At 34.4% G+C, this 20,376-nt stretch overlaps 2 protein-coding genes across 3 annotated transcripts; one reads left to right on the top strand and one right to left on the bottom strand.

The window, feature by feature from the left end:
* Positions 1-142: 142 nt before the first annotated feature.
* LOC106072939 (single-stranded DNA-binding protein, mitochondrial-like) lies at positions 143-6,393 on the bottom strand. Its single transcript, XM_013233397.2, has 6 exons — positions 6,229-6,393; positions 4,171-4,288; positions 3,836-3,955; positions 2,058-2,145; positions 1,798-1,886; positions 143-509 (listed from the first exon to the last, which is right to left on the bottom strand). The coding sequence occupies exons 1-6, from the start codon at positions 6,250-6,252 to the stop codon at positions 445-447; spliced, it is 504 nt and encodes a 167-aa protein (XP_013088851.2). The 5' UTR covers positions 6,253-6,393; the 3' UTR covers positions 143-444.
* A 6,000-nt stretch (positions 6,394-12,393) lies between these two features.
* Positions 12,394-20,213, top strand: LOC106072946 (zinc finger protein 62-like). Of its 2 annotated transcripts, none has more exons than XM_013233410.2 (2): positions 12,394-12,539; positions 13,486-20,213. In XM_013233410.2, the coding sequence occupies exon 2, from the start codon at positions 13,869-13,871 to the stop codon at positions 18,087-18,089; it is 4,221 nt and encodes a 1,406-aa protein (XP_013088864.2). In that variant the 5' UTR covers positions 12,394-12,539; positions 13,486-13,868; the 3' UTR covers positions 18,090-20,213. The 2 variants fall into 2 exon arrangements, with proteins under 2 accessions (XP_013088864.2, XP_055899782.1); XM_056043807.1 differs by lacking the exon at positions 12,394-12,539 and adding an exon at positions 12,798-12,874.
* Positions 20,214-20,376: the final 163 nt, after the last annotated feature.

The raw sequence follows: 20,376 nt of genomic DNA, 5'->3' as shown, positions 1-20,376 counted from the left end.
GCCTTTAGGCACTCAGTAAACACAACTCTGCTTGAGTCGGGTGTCGAACCTCAAGCCCCCCTTCATAGGTAGCCAAGCCAAGTTCAAGCGTACTTATCCTCTCGACCACGCTTCCTACAAATAATAAATAAAACAAATAATAAATGTCAGAGCTAATACTTTTATTTTACAAAACTTTTTTTTTCATATAATAAATATATAAAAAGATTCATTTTTACTAACATCAATGTCAGGTCAACAAAAAAAATGTAATGATCCCTACATGAATTGAATCTTCATAGATCTCCAATAAGTAAAAATTAACATTTGATCAGAGCTATGAACTGTAGCCACCATACATTATCACACACATAACTCACTCTTCCAGTAGTACATTACAAAAAAAATTTAATTCTGGCACTCTTGAACAAAATAATGACATCACTAGTTGATCAACATTTGGGTTTAAGCTTCCTCTGGCTCCTCCTGCTCTACTTGATTTGGTCGCCTTGATAAGATGAGGATGTTATCTAAGAAAAACACAAGTCAAAACTCTCAATTCATCCATAGTTAGAAATACACAGACAAATGTACTGCTATAGCATTCACTTTACAAGCTACATTTCTTTTAGTCCACCAGAGGTTTTATAGCTGAGTTAGAGGAAAGACCTGATTGTGTACATGCATATGTTGTGTACGGCTAATAATAAAATTTATACGAGCTTATTTTCAATGGTTATGGTGGTGGTTTTTCTTGTTATACACAAACTCATTGGGGGCCTGTACAGGGTAGTCATACACACACAATATGCTACACACAAACACACATCTAAATGGCATGCACCACTGGGACTTCCAATAAACCAAACAAGACCATTATTATTATTAACAGACTATGTAGGATAAATAATTAAGGATCTTAATAGATTTACAATAATCTCTCAGTGTTTCCCAAACTACTTCTGCAGAACGCTAATGTTATACAAGGTCTCAATGGTGTTCCACAAACAATTGGAGAAATTGACTACAAGGTCTACTTCTGAATTAATTTCTAAATAAATGCAGAAAAAAAGTTCCCCTTTCAGACCTAGATGTCTATAGGGCAGATGACGTAAAGGTCATCTGTTTAATGCGCCCACGGTTAATAAGGGTGTTATGTGGCCAGCACAACGACCAATAGCCTTTACTCTTCCCCAACTAATGTCAGGTACCTATTAGAGCTGGGTGGACTCAGAGGCTCCAAAGGATCCCAAAATTAAAAATCCATCTTCACCAGGATTCAAACCCGGGACCCCCGGTTCAGAAGCCGAGCGCTTTACCGCTAAACCACCGCACCTCAAAGGCAGAAAAGAAAGTCTATTTTAATCATTCTTTTCTGTGACGGAAAAATAATCTCTGACAACATCAATATGAACTTTGAAAATATCTGTATTCTAACAATTGACATGAATTAAATAGTTTAATTTTTTTAAAACAAATAGGAAATAATTCAACCTAAGAATAAACAAGAGTTTTGCTAAATTCTCAGAATGAGTGAATTGTCCCATTAAAGAAAAAGTTTGTGAAACACTGGCCTATCTATTTAACGGTCACAAGATATTTTCTGTACAAAAAATCACAATAAGATTAAACGAGGACTTTCAACTTTTCAGTGTTCTTTGATTAGATATAGTAGAAAGTTCATGTCATTTTCACATCTTTTGTTGATAAGAAGACAACTGCACAAGCCAACAAGTGAGAGATGCCAAAACAAAATTGAAATTTGTTACCTAGAACAATGGACAGTAAAAGAAAAAAAAATATCAAGACTTCACTTACTAGCAAGGATGGATGTAACATTGACTTCTTTATTATCAGAATCTGTGTATCTTTGGTAAGATAGTGACCCTTCTACAAGTAGACGATCTCTAAATATTTGCAAATTAAAAAAAAAATACATTAAAATTGTTTAAAAAGTAATGTAAATAACACAATCATGAAAAAACAGGCAAATGTGTTTCATATTAACAAGACACACAAATAAATTATAGAGAGTACAAAATTAAATTTAAATCTATCATCAATATAATTCTATTTACCCTTTGTTTACTCTGTTAGCAGCAATATTTCTTAAACCAGGTAAAAACACACAAACTCTGTGCCAGTCTGTTCTAGTTGTCAATTCCCCTGGAAATATATAGTTACAAAAATACATAACTTATGGAGTTTGTGTGTGTGTGTGTGTTGGCAGGACTCATTTGTCAAGTAAATTTAACCTTTCAATTTATAAATATATTTAAAAACATGACATTTGCTGGCTAATATTTCTAATTTATTTGAAAGCGTTGCATGAAACAAGTAAACAATTGCAATGACTTGGTTTGATTTTTACAGTTACAACATTATTGTTACAGCAATCTGATTGAAGTAAAAAAGAAACACACACACAAAAAACACCTTATTAAATTAAAAAGATCTGAAAAAAAAAAAGTTAATAAAATATACTTGAATTATGATATTCAGTGACTAAGTTAGAGTTAGTTAAGAAGGTTTATGCTTTAGGTGGAGATGGATTGATGAAGTTGATCATGGATCAATAAATACTGAGATAAAATGCAATTAAATTGAACATCACAATTAATCCTTAGAAGCTATGTCTGTTATATTAATCCAATAGCTACTATTAAGGTAGGATGTATTGTTTGCGTTAGGATGCAGTTTAAAAAAATAATAACTTAGAGTTACACTGATGCTATCTGGTTTTCATGTCATAGATATATATACAGTTTACTATTCATGGTCCAACACTTCATAATCTGAGACAATCAGTAATATGACGCAGCTAAGTTGTGTGCATCATCTGAACATGCACCTCGCCTCTTGCACCTTGATTTGTTATTTTAAGTGTTGAGTGGTGATAGATTCTTAAGTGTCCATGATTATTATTATATTATTTACCTGCCATATTTTTTAGTTTACAATATGAAAAATAAGGAGATGTTAGAACATTTTGTGAAATCTATTTAAGACGACACCTAGAAAAAAAAACTTTAATTGAACGAATATGCTCCAAATTGAAGAATCTCTTTATGCTTGGTTTAAACAGGAAAGAAACAGATACACACTGATTTCTGAACATATTTTTAAAAAGAAAGCAATTTTTTTTTAACGTGAGATCACAAAAAAAAAATAATAATTATTTCCATGCTAGCAAAGGTTAGTTTGAGAATATTAAAAAGCAGCAAAGTATAGGTTTCTTACATGGGATGTGTGACTGAGAGGCCAAAACCACTTGACTATGGCTTGGCCACCTTGCAAGTAGGCTCAAGTTAGCATCCGGACTTGAGCAGAGTTGTATTTCTGAGCGCCTGAAGGCAGTACAGAAACTTTCTACCAGATACCCACTCCCCCCACTGATCCACAAAAGAGATTGGACCATAGCTCTCTAACCATGCTAAAAGCATGAACGATGAGCAATATACAACCATTTTTTTTATTTTAATGTACAGAGAGATAATATCTGCCAACAAAACTTTCAAACTATCACAAGTGACAATCACTGCCTAATGCAGATCTGTTGTTTGAATAGAATTCAGAAACAGTTTTTAATTTATTAAATTGAATAACTTAATGGCACAAAGATGATTTTATGCACAACGAATTTTCTTGCCACCAATGTAATGATACAATATAAATTAACAAATAAATAAATCCACAGTGAAATGTTAACATAATAGCCATAATAATAATACAAAGATTTAATAGTGTGAATTTAAGCAGTTAAATTGTGAATCTATCAAAACCGTTTATACCATAACAAAAAAATTCAACAAAGTTTCAATTTACCAAAGTACAGTAAGAGATACAAAAGATTTACCATTAGCCCTTTTGAAGGTCATGTTTGTAGCTAATGGAAATATTACAGCAGGGTGTTCACTTGTTCCTCTCTGCTCTGGGACTCTGCCTACTCGACCTACAAGTGTGACCTTATTCATGCCTGAAATTATAACAGGAAGTAAATATTTATTAATAAATTTTATACACTGATAATTATAGATGACAATTTAATAGGTATCAAAAATTTTTAATTAACCTCCTCGGGATACTGTTAATGCAAACTTGTTAAGTTTTTAAGAAATGGCAAATAAATCTATAGTATGACCAGATATGTATCAGAATTAATTTAAAAAAAATATTTATACCATTACATACCTCTTTCAGGAAGTTTCTTGGAATTAGCAAATGATTCCTCAAGCTCTGGTACTTCCACTTCAGGTGATTTCCCTGTAGCAACCATCCTTGTGCATTGTGCTGCCAAATTCTTGGAGATCTTTAAAAAGAAGAATTTAGAAATTGATTTTGACAGTCCAGATAAAAAAAGCAACATAGATCTACTTGATCTAGATATATATATAAATATATAATCTTTGAGAGTACATGTCTACTTGATAGACACAAAATTATTGGGGAATACTTTGAAACTATCATCTAGATCTAAAGACAAGTCATTCTAAATGTAGACTCACAAGATTCTAGATCCAAAATCTATACTATAAAGATTTTAGATTACACACTGGCTAAACCCGTTGATTAGTTCCTAGCTAGATCTATATAATATATTGTTTATTTAGGCCGAAACATCTTTTTTTTAAACTTCTAATGAACAAACTTTTCTTCAGCTCCTCAAAGTAATATCAAAATATTAAATATACTTTAAATATACTTTTCATAATTTTTGGCCTTTTTAAAATCATAAATAACACGCCCTAACTTTTGGTTTTAGCAGTGCCAAATGGATCGACCCATCCCCACACATTTTTTTGCTCTTGAATTCTAGATATAGATCTAGCACCTTTGATTAGTTTTACTTTTTTTTTTTTTTTGGCATCCTTCAATTATAAGGCAAACAATATAGAGTATTATGCACCGCACACAATCAGTTTTAAGGCCCAAAAGACAAAAATTGCATTCCCTAAACAGTGTACATAAAGAATTTAGATTCTACTTTGACTTTGGTATTTTGATGTTTGTGTTCTCTCAAAAAAAAAAAAATATCAATCATTTTGATTTTATAAATGGTAATCATTTATTTGAGAATTTTTAACTGTAAATGTAGAGAAAAGACAGCGCAACCAGTATCAGTAATTTTCAGTGTGCTGACTGTATATATTATATAAATATAATTAATATGTTTGTAAAATGTTGTATTACATGTTTCGGATGTTCCTTCAGAGTTGAAGATAATTACTTCCTAGTCCAAACCTCCCGCAGGACGACGGGGGATGGGAGCGGGCAGGATTTGAACCCTCGACCATCGATAAATCTGAACAACAGTCCAGCGCCCAAACCCCATGACCAGGCAGCCATCTGGTAGTCTTATCTACAGTCTACACAACTAATCTAGAATCTAGATATTATTCTAATTCTAGATTCTATATATCTAGAATTAGTAGAATCTAGAGATAGAACTAGAACTGCTGATCTACACTGTTAGTACTATATTACTAGATTTACTAGTCAGACTAGTGACTAGTGTTACTCACTGTTACGTTACCACTAATACTGTAACTAGTGTAACGACTGTCAACTGTCACTGAACAGAACAGTGGATTGTACAATCTGAGTTTCATGAGTACAGACTAGATAAACTAGATCTAGCTAGATTAGCATCTCTAGATAGAGGCTAGATCTGCTGACACTGACAGTGCTGATCTACACTGTTACGACTAATTGTCTTATACTGTAATACTATAACGACTGTCACTGTACAGAACAGTGGAGTGTACAATCTGAGTCTCGTGAGTACACTAGTCAATATTTGACAATACTCTAAGTCTAAGACTCTATGTCTCTTATTTCTTAGTAACTCTTAGTCTCTAAAGGTCTTAAGTGACTTAAGTCTTTACACTGGTCTACAAATACACTTACTTTGGCTTAGTGACTTAGTGTTACACTACTTAATACAGTGAAAAACAGTTTACAGAACTTACAACTTAGTTAACTTACACTTACTTACAGTTAGTTAAGTTAGTTACAGTACTACTACTACACTACACTATACTGTGAATGTGACTACTGTCTCTTATAGTCTCTACACTGAGTCTACCAGTACCACGGTGACCACTACCAGTCTTGAGTCTACTGTCTACACTTACTAAATTACTTACACAGTTAAACTGAGTTATTACTACAGAAGTATCAGAAGTCACAGACACTGAGACAGTGACAGTCTACTATTTCAATACTATTTGAATATTAATGTTTACTTACTCTTTTTTGAAGTACTCGAAGCATGTTTATTTATTGATATCTTTTGAGTTTTGTAGATCACTACACCTTGAAACAGCTAAGATTTGGTAACGGAAAACGTGGGTTTAGTGACCTTGTAAACTTAGAAACTCGAATCTATGGTAGATCTTTTAACATCGGATTGCCAACTATAGATTCTTGTTCTTCCATCCATCCATCCCTGTGGCGCTACAGTCCATGAAGGGCTCTGGCCTGCTTAGAATCTTGTTGTTAGGAAAGATTTTTGTTCGTTCATTGTTTGTTTGTTATAGATCATATTATTATTCTTTTATTTTTCTTTTTTTTTTTTGTAAGTCATTAGATCACTCTTTGTAATTCAGAGTTTAGATACAAAGCTAAATATACAATACAGTAGTGGCCTAGCGTATTAGGGTTGCCATCACACTGCTCAACGGATTTTTTTTGGGGGGGGGGGGATCAGTGATAGTAAGGGGCTTCCAAATATAATTTCCAACTTTAACCTTTTGAATTCGAGAACCCGAATAATCCGGTCTCAGGCATCTTTCCTAGCACAGTCTGGCAATCCGTCGGTATCGCAAAAGAGGCGAAAGACTAAAGACGAATTCTTGGAGCTGGTAGCCTGTCACCAGTGGAAGAATGCACTTTTTCAAAATTCCCATTTGCTGACAACTTTTTAGAAATAAAGTAAATGACTGTAGCTAGATATCCAAACGTACACAAGACCATTGGCTCAATGAACCCGGACCTACGACCATTAGAGCTCACAGCCTGTGGCGTAGTAACAATGGCGCGAAGGGTTTCACTGGGCTGCTTGGATCCATGACTGAGACTAGTTGGTGCCCACATAAGAACTTATAGGGATGATATCAAAGTGAAAATAATTGCAATTTTTGTAGGAATTTATTAAAAACCTCATAAAGCTTCTAAACGTTACAAAAAAAAAATTAAATTAAATTAAAAAACTTTTAACCCATGTAGGCCCTATACAATGTATACCAGTCGCTCAAATTAGGTCCATATAGTCCTGAAGGTCCTGAATATAAAATTTCGGCACACCTATGCTAATTTATCAACTTTCTCAAAGCCCAATCTGTTTCTTTTTATTTTCATGTTTTCCAAACACTGTCACATCAATGATGTTATTTCTGACTTTGTATCAGTTTGTTCAGCATAGCGGTCATTCTTGAAGTTACGATTAATCAAAAATTATTTAAGAATTTCTATAACACATAGCAAGTCGGCCTCTCTTGGAGTTCTTTCCATTAATGAGATACAGCCAAAAATTTAGAAATGGATGCAGTGGTTTCGACTTTGCTACTCAGAATGCCAGAAAAATTGTAGTAAACAAATGTTAGTTTTTTATTTTACTGTTAAATGATGGGCATAGAACTAGATAATAATTTTTAAAAAAAAGTACACTACTTGCTTTTATTCATAACAAACGAATATTCACATTTGACTAGAGTAACACCTTTAGTAAAATCACTAAATTTAGAAAGCCTTCAGGATAGAAGACTCAAAAGTAAAGTAGCAATTATATATAAAACTCTAATAAAATACCCAGAAAGACACAAGGATAAGGGCACATTCCTCGTCCCATATGCTAGGACAAATTAGTACAAATGCTCCTTCTTCCCTAGTGCTATAAGAGCATGGAATGGGTTGCCTGCAGGGTCGGACTGGATGTCAAAATCAGCCCTGGCATTTCTTAACAATCCGGCCCATATATTGTATATCATAATGGGAAAGGCTTCGTTAGTCAACCCTGAGGAAAAATCAGGAGCTGGCGACCCTAAGGCAGTTTGCAGCACCCAGTGCTACACTCTGGCAAAAGCTGCGACGCCGCTGACCCCAAACTGTATAGGCACTGCCGTTCCTTTGGATACATCAGCTGTGTGGAGAGGGAGGAAGTGATGTGAGGGCGACATCGTTCCGACCACAGCTAATGCCCAGGCATTCATCTCATTTCCATGAGATATGATCCATAGTCGATTCGCGACTGAAGGAGGCCATAGAATAAAATAATATAGGATAGATCAACTGCCTTCACGTAGGCCTATCCCTCAACCAATGTTAGGTACCCATTAAAGCAAGGTGGATCCCAAAATTAAAAACCACAGTATCACTTACATTAGTATTACACTGTAAAAGATTTTTTGAACACCAAACTCAAAAAGTTACTTTATTATAAAACCTCGATTTAGTGAGTGTCATAATGACATCCTTGAGATTCTTTAGGTGCCCTACCGGCCCAATTGGGTACCGGCCCACCGGGCATTTGCCCGAATGCCCATATAGCCAGTCCGCCCCTGGTTGCCTGAGCTAGCCAGGAAAACCAGTGATTTAGCAGAATTTAGGTCATTGGTTAATATGCATGACTAAATGCATTGAAGGAAGGTCTGTATTATAAAGATAAGAAGATTCAGATTAATCCATTGTTTTGTCCCACACTGAATTCGTCTTATTGGGCGGAGGGGGCCCACCAAGATATTATTGAACCCGGTAATGCATTTTCAAGGATAAAAATCAGTTGTAACCTATTTACATTGGATTTATTCCATATTTGAGTAACCTGTTATTCAAGTAAAAACATTTTTACAAACGTTTGTGAAAATCAATTAAGTGAAGTTATTTTTTCTTAAGCATAACTTTTTAGCGGCCCCCGAAGCGGACAAATGTTTCTCGAGTAAAGTACAGTGGTTTTAGGTTCTATTAATAGACGCCATTTGCGTGAACTGAACAGGCCCGCTACAAGATGACTTGCTGAATAGCTTATACGACGATTAAGCTTATTACAAACTTGCATGCTCTTACTGCCTGTTATGTCTCTCACATTTTAGTATCAATCCGTTACAACATTTTATTTTAATTTAATTCTATTTGAGCAGCAATTTTCCTACTATGAGAAAAATAATGCAACGCCAGGAAAAAGAGTTTTTGAAGCTCGGAAATGCAGAAAACGCTTGGCGCACGGGCTTCGCCCAGAAACAACTGTGAGTGAGCTTGGGGTGCTCCCACAGACCTCTTATCTGACCAGTTTGGGTGACGAACATAACATTTTTGGTTGTAAAAGTTTGAGAAACACATAGACGTATCCTCTTGCGCGCCGTTCGACGCATAGGGGCAAGCTCTCAACAGAGATCGGTCTAATAGGTGACTTAATGTAAAACCATTTCCATAAGGAGCTCTTTAATAATCTCTCATTTAAAAAATATATTGGGAGGATCACGTTAAAAGGCTAATTATAACCTAGGGAACAAGAAGGCACACATGTTTCTATTATCTTCGACAGGAAATATTCATCTGACATCTCAAGACTGGACCAAACTTCCAAAGTTCTACGCTAAGCCTACGTATTCTCGTAGATGATGACGGGCACAAGATCGATAGTCTTTCATCGACAATATGATGATGTTATAAATATTTACCTGCCACATCATGGAATTGTTCCAATCGGGTGATTATTTCTTGAACAATCTCGTCTAAGGAAGAATAAAAGAATCCTCCGTACTTCTTTTTTGTGTGTTACCTAATCTCCCCCCTGTTTCGCCTGGCGTCTTTTTCTTGTGGTAAATAATTCTTTGAGTTCTGTGTTGATACCTAGCTCTGAGCACATACTTTGGGTAGCCTAAGTAGGCCTATAATACTGGTTTCATAGTATTCCCGACTAGTAGTTACTAGTTACTGTGATGTAGCAACAAGCTATTGGTCTATAATGTCGCGTCGTCGCAGGTCAGTGTTGAGGTCTTCTATAACGATTGGTATCGCCTTTAGTCATTCTATTAACATCTTTTGCGTGATCAGAACAGGTCCGCTACCTTGTGTCTTGTTTAACAAGAAACTGGGCTTACACTACTACAAAACACACAGTACTTACATGGGCTTCGAATGTTCTTCACTCGTAAGTCGGACCGTGTTGCCAATTTGTTTTACTTTTAAAATGAATAACTGTAAACGAATGGAACCTACAGCGTCCCCCCCCCCCATACGTACTAAAACAGACTGGAGAAAAGCACAAAATAATTTCAAATAATGGGAACTGATATATTACAGGAGGATTCTGGGAAGGCTATCTGAAAGGGGAAAACTACAAATCGTTCACAGCCATTTCGTTCACCCGAAAATTCGTTCACGCTACATATCGTTCACGACAAAAGGTGCACAGAGAACTTGTTCACCGACAACTCTATTCATTACCGACAATTGGCTCACGACAAATGATTTACACGACAAATCGTTCGCTGACACTTATATTCTCGTCACGTGTTTAATTTGCTTACACTACATTAAAAAAACATACGGGGGGGGGGGGATACATTCATTATAACTTTTGTAGCTATTATTTCCAAAAAGTTTTTGATCGCTAGAGATTGGGTTGAGATATTTAAGAAATAAAAAAAAAAGAAAAAGAAAAGTCTACTAAAACTAATGACATATACAGCACCAGGAAGTAGATCTGGAAATAAAAAATTGTAAAATTGACAAAAAGTTTGCACGTGTTATTACTCCCACACCCAATTCGGATAAGGCTGACATTTTTTTTGCAAATTTATTTCTTTTACCTCATAACACAAGAATCAATTTTTAAAAACCAATTTGTTAATCAACTATTTGTAATTAATAATTTTGTTTGGTATTGAACAGGAGAAAGAAATTGAACTTGACAGATGTGGTGGTACAAGTTAAATTACTCCCCTTCATATTTTGTGTACACTATTAGGTAACATCGCTTAAAAGTTTGAAACTAGCAAAATAGAGCTACAAAACCTTCTATTTTCAAAAGCAATTTTCTGGCACAGTGGTTAGTGTATTGGCTTGAGGAGCTTTAGCCCTTGAGTTCGAATTCAAGTTGTACACCTTTTAAAAAAAATATATATAATGCATTTAAAAAGCGATCACGGTAACATTCACACAGATAACTCATTATATATCCACCTCCCTTGTTTTTGTGTGTGTGTGTTTTATGACTGCTCGAGACAAGTGATATGTTCATAGAGCATTTAGAAAGTCAAAAGCATGAAATTGCGCTAAACAAAAGAAAAATAAAAGTAAAATCATTTCTAACATTTCTAATTGCACAGATTTATTATAGTTAGTCTAGATCTATTACAAATTTAATTAGGTGACAGATCCAAACTAATTAATACATTTACACTGGATATAAGCCACTTTTAATTTTTTAAAATATATTTTTATGTACGTTTTGTTGCTCCTTCGTGTTGGTTTCAATCTATATATTTAAGCTGCACAACAGTCAACGTTCTTGTTAGTTCTTCTTTGAAAAATGCTATAAAGTGTGAATGACAAAGAAACGACAGTAGAATTTTGCTTGCATTTTGACAAAAAAATGATCATGGATGTTAATGTATTTTAAGTTTTTTAATTTAAGCTCGATTTGACATTATGAGCATAACTTCTTCGTTTCTCATGTTTAATTAGAAATAAATGTATATATATATATATATATATATATATATAAAATCACACAATTGGCACATCAATACCAATAACAGAAGAAAAATAAACTTCAAGAGTAGTGTTTCCTTGCTCAAAGGTTCTCATGCTGTACATTTGTTTCCAGCATAAACTAGAAAATCTAGTAACAGTGCACTAACAAATAAAACAATTAAATCTAGCTCACTGAATTAGACTATATCAATATTGTCAAGTTTAAAATGTCACGCAGCACATTGAAATTGATAATATAAAACGTTTTCGATATATAGATTAAAATTAAAGCTCTATGTGAATTTAAATGCACATTAGTAGATTTCAAGTTCAGCTACATTTTAAAATAAGCTTAAGTTTTTCTCAATATAAATAACACTTAGATAATAAATATAGATCTGTATGTGCCTATTTACATATCAGTCTAGACTAGTCTAGAGTAGAGCTACCGTTGAGACACCTTTTTTTTTTCTTTATACTTTATATTTAGATCTTGACTTTATTGGTTGAATCAATGTTTTTATTTTACAAAGACTATGGGCTTTCAATATGTCTGTGGCTTATTGTTATTTTTTTTTTAAAGTAGATCTATTTGTTTCATATTTTTAATAAATAAAGCCGAGGAATCACTAAGATAAATTATTTACGGAATCCTTGAAAAACAAGTACCCGGTATATCTATGTGGTTCTTGCACAGACCTATATAGATATATACAATGTATAATCTATGGCTAAAATTCAGTCGCCATCTTTGAGAAAAAAAATGTCATGCTAATTTGATCACATCTTAGGTGATCAAACAATATTGAATTTAAATGTTGTTGAACGTTTATATTTATTGATTCCATATCTAACAATGCTAGGTATGTTGAGAAATTGTCAATTATTTTATTTAATAGGTCTGTGTCATTTAAAATAAAATCTACAAAATATTTCGTAGCATAAATAATTATAAAATAATCTAGAAAAAAGAATCTAAATCTAGCTCTAAACTCTTGACTCGCTAGAGTAGACGTAGATTTCGACTTCTATTTTTTTTTTTAATGTGTAAAATCAATCCAGCATATTCATTGTACAAACAATGTAGATTCTAGATCTAGATCTAGACTCTACTATCTATAATCTAGCCATATTGACAAACAATGAAACATTGCTAGAAAAAAAAAAAGAATCTAATCTAGATCTAGATTGGAAATGAGTAAATATTACTCCGAAATTCGAAATAGATCTAGAATCTAGATCTATTTAATTTTAATAAAAACTAGGTCTAGATTTGACTAACTAAATCAAGAATTCAAGAATATCTATTACTATTAAGTATTAGATCTATTAGATACTAAGAGATAGATCTACATCAAATTCATCAATGACAATTGTCACAATGATATGAAATATGATGATTAAGAATTAAAAAATTATTATTCTGAATAATTGACAAGATAATCCTTTAAAATTAAATTAATCATAATTAATGTGGGCAATTTTTTTTGTGGGCTCTCTACAACTAGATTCTACTAGATCTAGATCTATTCTACACTCCACTCTAGACTCTACTTCTACTCTAGAATACTCTAGATGAAAGACAAGTTTAAAAAGTTTAAGATATTTTTATTTTAGATCACTAAATTCTAGAATCTAATAATCTAAAATATAGAATATAGGCAAGTTTCTCTCAAAAAAAGCCAAAGGGAATTGATTTTATTTTTATGTTTCTTTCTTTATAAGGAATTGACATGATACTAATGATAATCATAATTACATTAATCAGTAGTTCAACTGTTTCTTTTTTCTTTCTTTTTTTCTTTTTAGAAACTTTGATTTTCAAATTCTGTTGGATTCAATGAAGAAAAAGTTCAGGATCAATGACTATGAGTATTATTTATCAACATATAACTAAGGTTAAAACAGCATAAATTAGATTGCTGAAAAAAAAAGTGGTCTAGATAAATATAAAACGTTAGAACAAATGATGCCAACTGCAGTGACGAAGGCTAAAATAGAATTTATCACAAGATCAGCATATTTCCACTTTTCAACAAAATTCTGTTTCAAAATTCTCAAACCAGCATACCAGTAATCAGACTTAGAGCATTCTGGAATCTTTCCAGAAAAATCTGTTGTGCCAAGTATCTAGGATTGTTAAATTACTATGATGAAACTGGCCAAGTTGATATATTTCTGAGTTTAAAAAAATGACGACCAATGGAGAAACATCTAAAGCAAATGGGACAGATCATGAAGAAAATCTACATTCTGACTTTTTCAATTCTGGATCAGAGAAGGAGCTTCAGAATATTACAACGCAGTTTGATGTTTCAGATACATTTATCACCATTGAGACCAAAGATGGCCTGAGCTCTAAAAAGATCCCATTTTCTCAGTTTCTTAAGCAGGTTGTAATCGACAAAGAGTCTGGTGATCTAAAAGTTGATTTCAGTCAACTTATTGTTTCAAGCAATGGCGCACACAAAAATATTGCCGAAATAATCTCTTGTGAAGAAAATGCATCAAATAAAAATATAACAACTAGCTCACCTGTTATCTCTTTAAGTAATGGGGATGCCAGCACACTTTCTATTTCTCAGACCCATTCAGGAATAAATTCAACATTAGAAAGACCAGTTAAAAAAAGAGGTAGGCCTCCTAAAAAAAAGCCGGAAGATAATGCTACTTTACAAATGGAAACCATCAGCTCCTCCACTGCACTTAAATCCTGTACAGTTCCAGTTGCAGGAGCTAGACAGAACATTTTGTCTATGCCTAGAAGATCCAACAGAACACCAGCGAAAAGTTCTAGATTTGGTGATGACTATGTAAATAGTTTAACATTAGGTAAAGTGTCCTCTTCCACTTTATCGAACTCAACCTCAACATGGAACACACAGTTAATGACTTTAGCTCTTGCTGCAGAGAGACATAAGCACAAGCCTAATAAGCCCAACTCAGAGCATTCTGGTAGCGACACTGATAGTGTCAAAGATTCTGATTTTGGTGCCAGTGACCTGACCCTGGAAAAAAAATCACCAGATAAAATGGGATCCATAATGGACACAGATGCCAGCGATTCTGCAATATATATAAAGCAGGTACCCCTCAAAAATAATAACCTCAGCCACAGTAAAGCCGAGCTTAGCAGTAATGGTGACAGGGTAACTAAAGCAGAGGAAAAGATGAAAAAACATAACATTAGAGGTCCCAAAACATTAAAGAAATATGAGCCAGTTGATCCCGTTGTTAAGAGAACACTGCAAGAAGCCTTGTTGCATGTCACCCAAGCTACCAGAGGACATATGTCATTCAGTAAACCTGAGATGGAAAATAGTGATTGCACCAATCCCACTGTGTATTACACAATCATGGAGCCGAAAATGGCTCCTTTGGGTAATGGATTACTGGTTCAGAAAAGTGAAGATAAAATAAACTTTAGGATAATTGAATTTGAAGGCGAGATTAGTGAAAATTCTGAGTTATCCATGACTTATCCTCAGGATCGTTACTACAGCTGTGATATTTGCTGTAAAATTTTCCCTTCACTTAATTCATGGCTATATCATAATCAGTACTCTCACAACAGGACCATGAAAGCATTTGAAAGTTTTCCTGCATCTATTGGAGATAGGCAAGAGCATGTCTGTGATTATTGCCACCAGAGTTTCCCTTACAGTTTCATGCTGGACATTCACATCAAAAGGAAGCGTCACAGTGAGATAAAGAGTTTTCGCTGCACACTATGCAGAAAAGGTTTTGCTTCCCACAAGGATAGGGAAGAGCACTGGCTGATGCATCATCCTGCTCGCAGCTGTGGCTTGTGTGGCAAAGAGTTTACCAACATTGTGATGCTCAGAAGGCACATCAATAACAACTGTCATGGGGCTCGTTTCAGGAAAGTTCCTGAAAATGAGGGTCTGACAGCTGATGACAATATGGTCTTATCCAAATATAAGTCAAAAATGTTAGTTGACAATGAGAATGAAGTGGAAGAAGAACGTATTGATTATGCAACTATGATTTCAGAAAATGATGATGAAGATGATTTTGAAGAGGAAGATAGAGTTTCGGGGCACGAGAATGAGAAAGTGAGGTGTGGCACATGTGAATTGGAATTCTCCACTTCCTCCAGACTCTGGCATCATAAGATTGAGGATCACAGAGAGTTCTATCCTGAGGGATTTCGGGATACATTGCAAGATAAGCTAACGAGATACGAAAACATGTTATTGACTGCTAGCAGCACAGAAATTCAAAAACCTGCAGATGGTAATAAGAATAAATTTTTTACTATATTAAAACCTGCTTGGCCAACAGAAAAACCAAAGCTGACTATTAGTGTTGAGGATAAAGAGTTTGTTTTCAAGCAGAACAGTCCAAGACAGAACATTCTAGAAGAAATGACACACAACAGCTATTCAGATAAAAAAAATACATCCTTTGAGTGTTTGGATTGCTCTGAAACATTTCTACTTGCAAGCAGTTACAGGGAACACAGAAGCAAGATGCACGGAGAGTACTTTGAGATTTTGAAGATCATGGGTGCTTTCCAGTGCACTCTTTGCTCTGAAACATTCCCCTGTCCGTTTATGCTAGACAAGCATGTCAAAAAACATGTTGGTAAAAAAGTACTGCCATGCACTCTGTGTGGTGTGTTTTTTCATAAAATTCAAGACAGGCGTCTTCACTGGAAAACAGTGCACCCTGGCATAGGATGCCCTAATTGTGGTAAGATGTACGCAAGTATAAAATACCTTCAAAAACACATATCCCTGAACTGCCAAGATCACTATCCACCCACAAAAAAGTTTCTAGAGTTTCAGAAAAAACAACACAGTGATTTTGAAATGAGTAAGAATGAGAAAAAAGTAGATAAGAAAATCATCAGGTGCCACCTTTGCCCTAAAATATGCAGCTCTATTCACGGCTGGCGGAGGCACATGTCTGAGTCACATGAAGATGCCGGCTTTTCCAAACTTTCAAATACGTGCATCATTTGCAATGAGCTAGTATATGGTTACAAGGCTTTAGAAAAGCACTTGCTTCAAAACCATGCTGAGGATTCTGGTCTCCCTGTTGAAGAAGAAGATGGTCTTGTGGAAGAAGCTTTAAAAAAATGTGATATAGATATCACAGCCTACAGGAAGGCTGGGAGAAACACTTCAGAGATTTATCAGGATGAGGAGGGTAATTATCATTGTCCCAACTGCACAAAGGTGCATTCAGACTTAAAAGCTTTAAGAACTCATATTAGAATTCATGTCAACATGAAGTTAGAGTGCAGCCTCTGCCATAAGGTCTTTAAAAACCCTACCCTTCTCAAACAGCATGTGCAGAGACATCGCAAGGATGCAGTCTACTCTTGTGACACATGTGACAAAAAGTTTCTTACTGTGCAGAAGCTGAACAAGCATCGCAAAGTCCACCACAGCACTGGTAACTTTGTCTGTGATCTTTGTGGCATGGCCTTTGCCCTGAATGACTATCTCCAAAAGCACAAGCGATGCCACACTGATAAACGGCCTCATTCCTGCACAGTCTGTGGAAAAACATTTCGCACTAAACCTGAGCTACGGGTTCATGTCCTTATACACACCAGAGAAACCCCATACAAGTGCCAGTACTGCAGTCGGGGGTTTTCTCAAAAAGGCAACTATCGTATTCACTTAGCACAACATACTGGGGAGAAACCTTACCAATGTGATCAGTGTGATATTTCATTTGCTCTGTTGTGCCACCTAAAACGACATAAATCCACTCACGACCAAAAGATAAATTATCGCTGCATATGGTGTGACAAAGAATGCACCCAAAGAAAACATATGCAGATGCATGTTCAAAGAGTCCACAAAGAAGATTTCTACCAGCATGAAGAGCAAATGAAACTTGAAATGCCCGTCCCCATAGCTCCAGCTCAGGCCAAATTGTATAACCGCCGAATTGGAAAGGCTAATAAAGTGCGGAGGCAGTACCGGACCAAAGCTCAAAAGTGTGATTCCACCATACAGCAGCTTATGAATGGAGCTGTGCAAAAGACTGAAATAATAGATGAAGAGATGGAAGGGTCTCAGGACATTGTCATTGAGCCCCTCGTGGAGCACATGATCAAAACTTCCCATGAGAGTGGGGGCTACGAAATACTAGTCAGTGACGATCACCAGAACTATGCCAAGCACTCCATATCTGCTGACCTGATTGGCCAGGACAATGTAGAGATTGTAATGGGTGAGAACAATGAAATCAGCATCATCATCAAGGACCCCAGCACATTGCAGGAAGTAATTGGTGATAATCTGGAGACTGGACCTGTACAAATACATGAAGCACTCCAGCAAGCTGTGGAAGCCTTTGTCATTCAATCAAAGAATATGCAAGAAGAAGTCCAGATTCCTATATCTATTGAAGAACTTGATAAAAGTTCCTAATCCATATTTATACATGTTTAATTTATTTTTTACCAATTCGGTTCTATTTGGCCAGTAAGAATGTTTGACTATAAATATTTAGAAGTTTTTCTGATTTTGTACATTGTATTAATAGAAAATATTTGTGTGCAATGTTTATTACTTTGAAATGTAAAAAATGTAGGTCTGTGCATAAATGACAGTTACACTGAAATGAGTATTTCAATGTTTCTATCAGTCATAAATCTATCTGGTTAGGCAAATACTTTGTCCCCTGTTTTTTTTTTAATATTACTTATTACTTAAATATTATTCATTTCAAAAAAGCTAGTGTACCCCTTTCAGACTTTTTATCAATGAGGTAGATGTAAAGCTCATCTATTTGTATGGCTGACAGTTAATGAGAGTGTCATGAAAAGTTGGGTGGACTCGAGCATCCTGATGTTCAAAGTCCCAGTCTTCACTAGGATTTTAACTTGTTCAGAACAGGTCAGAAGCCCAGAAATTTATCACTCAGCCACCATGCCCATTACTAGCACTGCTAGTATCGCTAGAAAAAAAAGTGTTTTCAATAATAAGGGAATCAATATAATTTTAAGTGGCTACGCAACATGTAAGTATTGGATACCTAAAAACATATACTAATCTTTTGCCGATTCTCCAAAAATATTGGATCAGACTATATAGTGCAGACACAATTTCATGTAGACTTCTTCTTTTGTTCTGAATTAGTATTTCTTTCATTGTAGTTATTTTAGTTTTGTCATTTAAATGTACAGAATATTTCATAACAGTTTAAGTTTATTCCTTCAGAAAAGATTTTTTGAGGCAAACACAGTTTCAAAATTTAGGAATAATAATAGTGGAAAGAAAATCTCAGTTTTTGCTTCATTGAATCCTTCCAGTAGTTCAAGTTATCAAGTTGTTAGCATTTTTACAGAAATTCATTTTACATGTATGGGATCAATGTCTACAAAAAAGACTTTTGCTATGGTATGCATGTAGAAAGAACACAAGACACTGCTTTTCATTTCTAAAAGTGTCAAAAATTGTGAGAGCGCTACTTTGATTTTTAGAAAACAATAGTTTTTAAAAAATACTGCGGAAGCTCAGTACATGCATATGAATTTAAAACAAAATTGTTCATGTCAGTTTACCATCTTAATTTTATTAGAAAATGTTAGTACAATAATTGCAAGAAGCTTGAAAAAAAATCAAACTATAAATTTTAAGTCAGGTGAATGATTTTTTCTTATTATTAAGTTAAAAATAATTTTCATCCAGTATTTTTTTCTGAAATTGCCCTAGCAATGTGAAAAAAAAAGAGATTGTAAAATTTATGTTTCATAAATAATAAAAGCTAAGAAGTATTTAACATTTTGTCAAAGTTTGAAATGTTCATTCCAAGGTTTTCAAGTACTAGGGACCGTTGTACAACGAGGCTAGACCTACAGTAGTGCAGAAAAAAAGTTGACCCCCTTAATGGGTTGAAAAAAAAAACCTGTGCGATATTTTAAAAAAGGGCATTATTTGTTCATAACATTATTTTTTTAACTACCCTCCAAATTTTAGCAGCTGCTGAATCTAGGACCTCTTCAAAATCTTATAAATAAAATATTTGTTGCCCCTGTATATATTTTGGTGCCTTCGTGAAAAGTCAGCCTTGTTTTTAGTTCAGTTTTTTATACCCACAGTTCATTAATGCTAAAATTGCAATTATTTGCTAATTATTTTTTTCCGCTTGAATGAGCTTTTTAAATCTGTTTGGCCACATTTTCCTAAGGCTAAATGTAGGAAATAAAAGACTTTCAAAATTTTTAAAATTAAAAAAAAAGTGTTTAAGAAAAAATTTGTTGCTAATTTTGTTAAGAAAAGGGATCCCTCAGCTATACTATTTTTCTCTCAATAAAATGTCTTTTTTTAAGATGCTCATATAAAATGTCAGCGAAATCTCTTCAGTAGCTTTAAAGAGCTAATGGCACTTGTATTTTAACTATTAGTTATAATGCTCTGTATTTGTTAATGTTGTTGTTATTTTTTGACTGTTGCATTTATGACACTTAGCATATTTATTATAATGTGAGGTTGTCACATGAATAAATTAATGATTAAATGAATTCAATTGAAAATTGAATGTTACTGTTATTTAAAGCTTTACTTTATTTTTTCACTCGTTTAAGAAAAGAAAAAAGGTACCTCCTGTCAGACACGGCATATCTATGGGGCAGATAATGTAAGGCTGTCATGTGGCCAGCACAATGACCATTCATTGGTATAGAAGGGGAAAAAAAATGCTTTAAAAATGGAA

Source organism: Biomphalaria glabrata, chromosome 10 (genome assembly GCF_947242115.1).
Source record: "Biomphalaria glabrata chromosome 10, xgBioGlab47.1, whole genome shotgun sequence".
NCBI classification, from domain to species: domain Eukaryota; kingdom Metazoa; phylum Mollusca; class Gastropoda; family Planorbidae; genus Biomphalaria; species Biomphalaria glabrata.
Note: the sequence above shows the minus strand (reverse complement) of the source record. Positions and strands in the feature narration are given on the sequence as shown.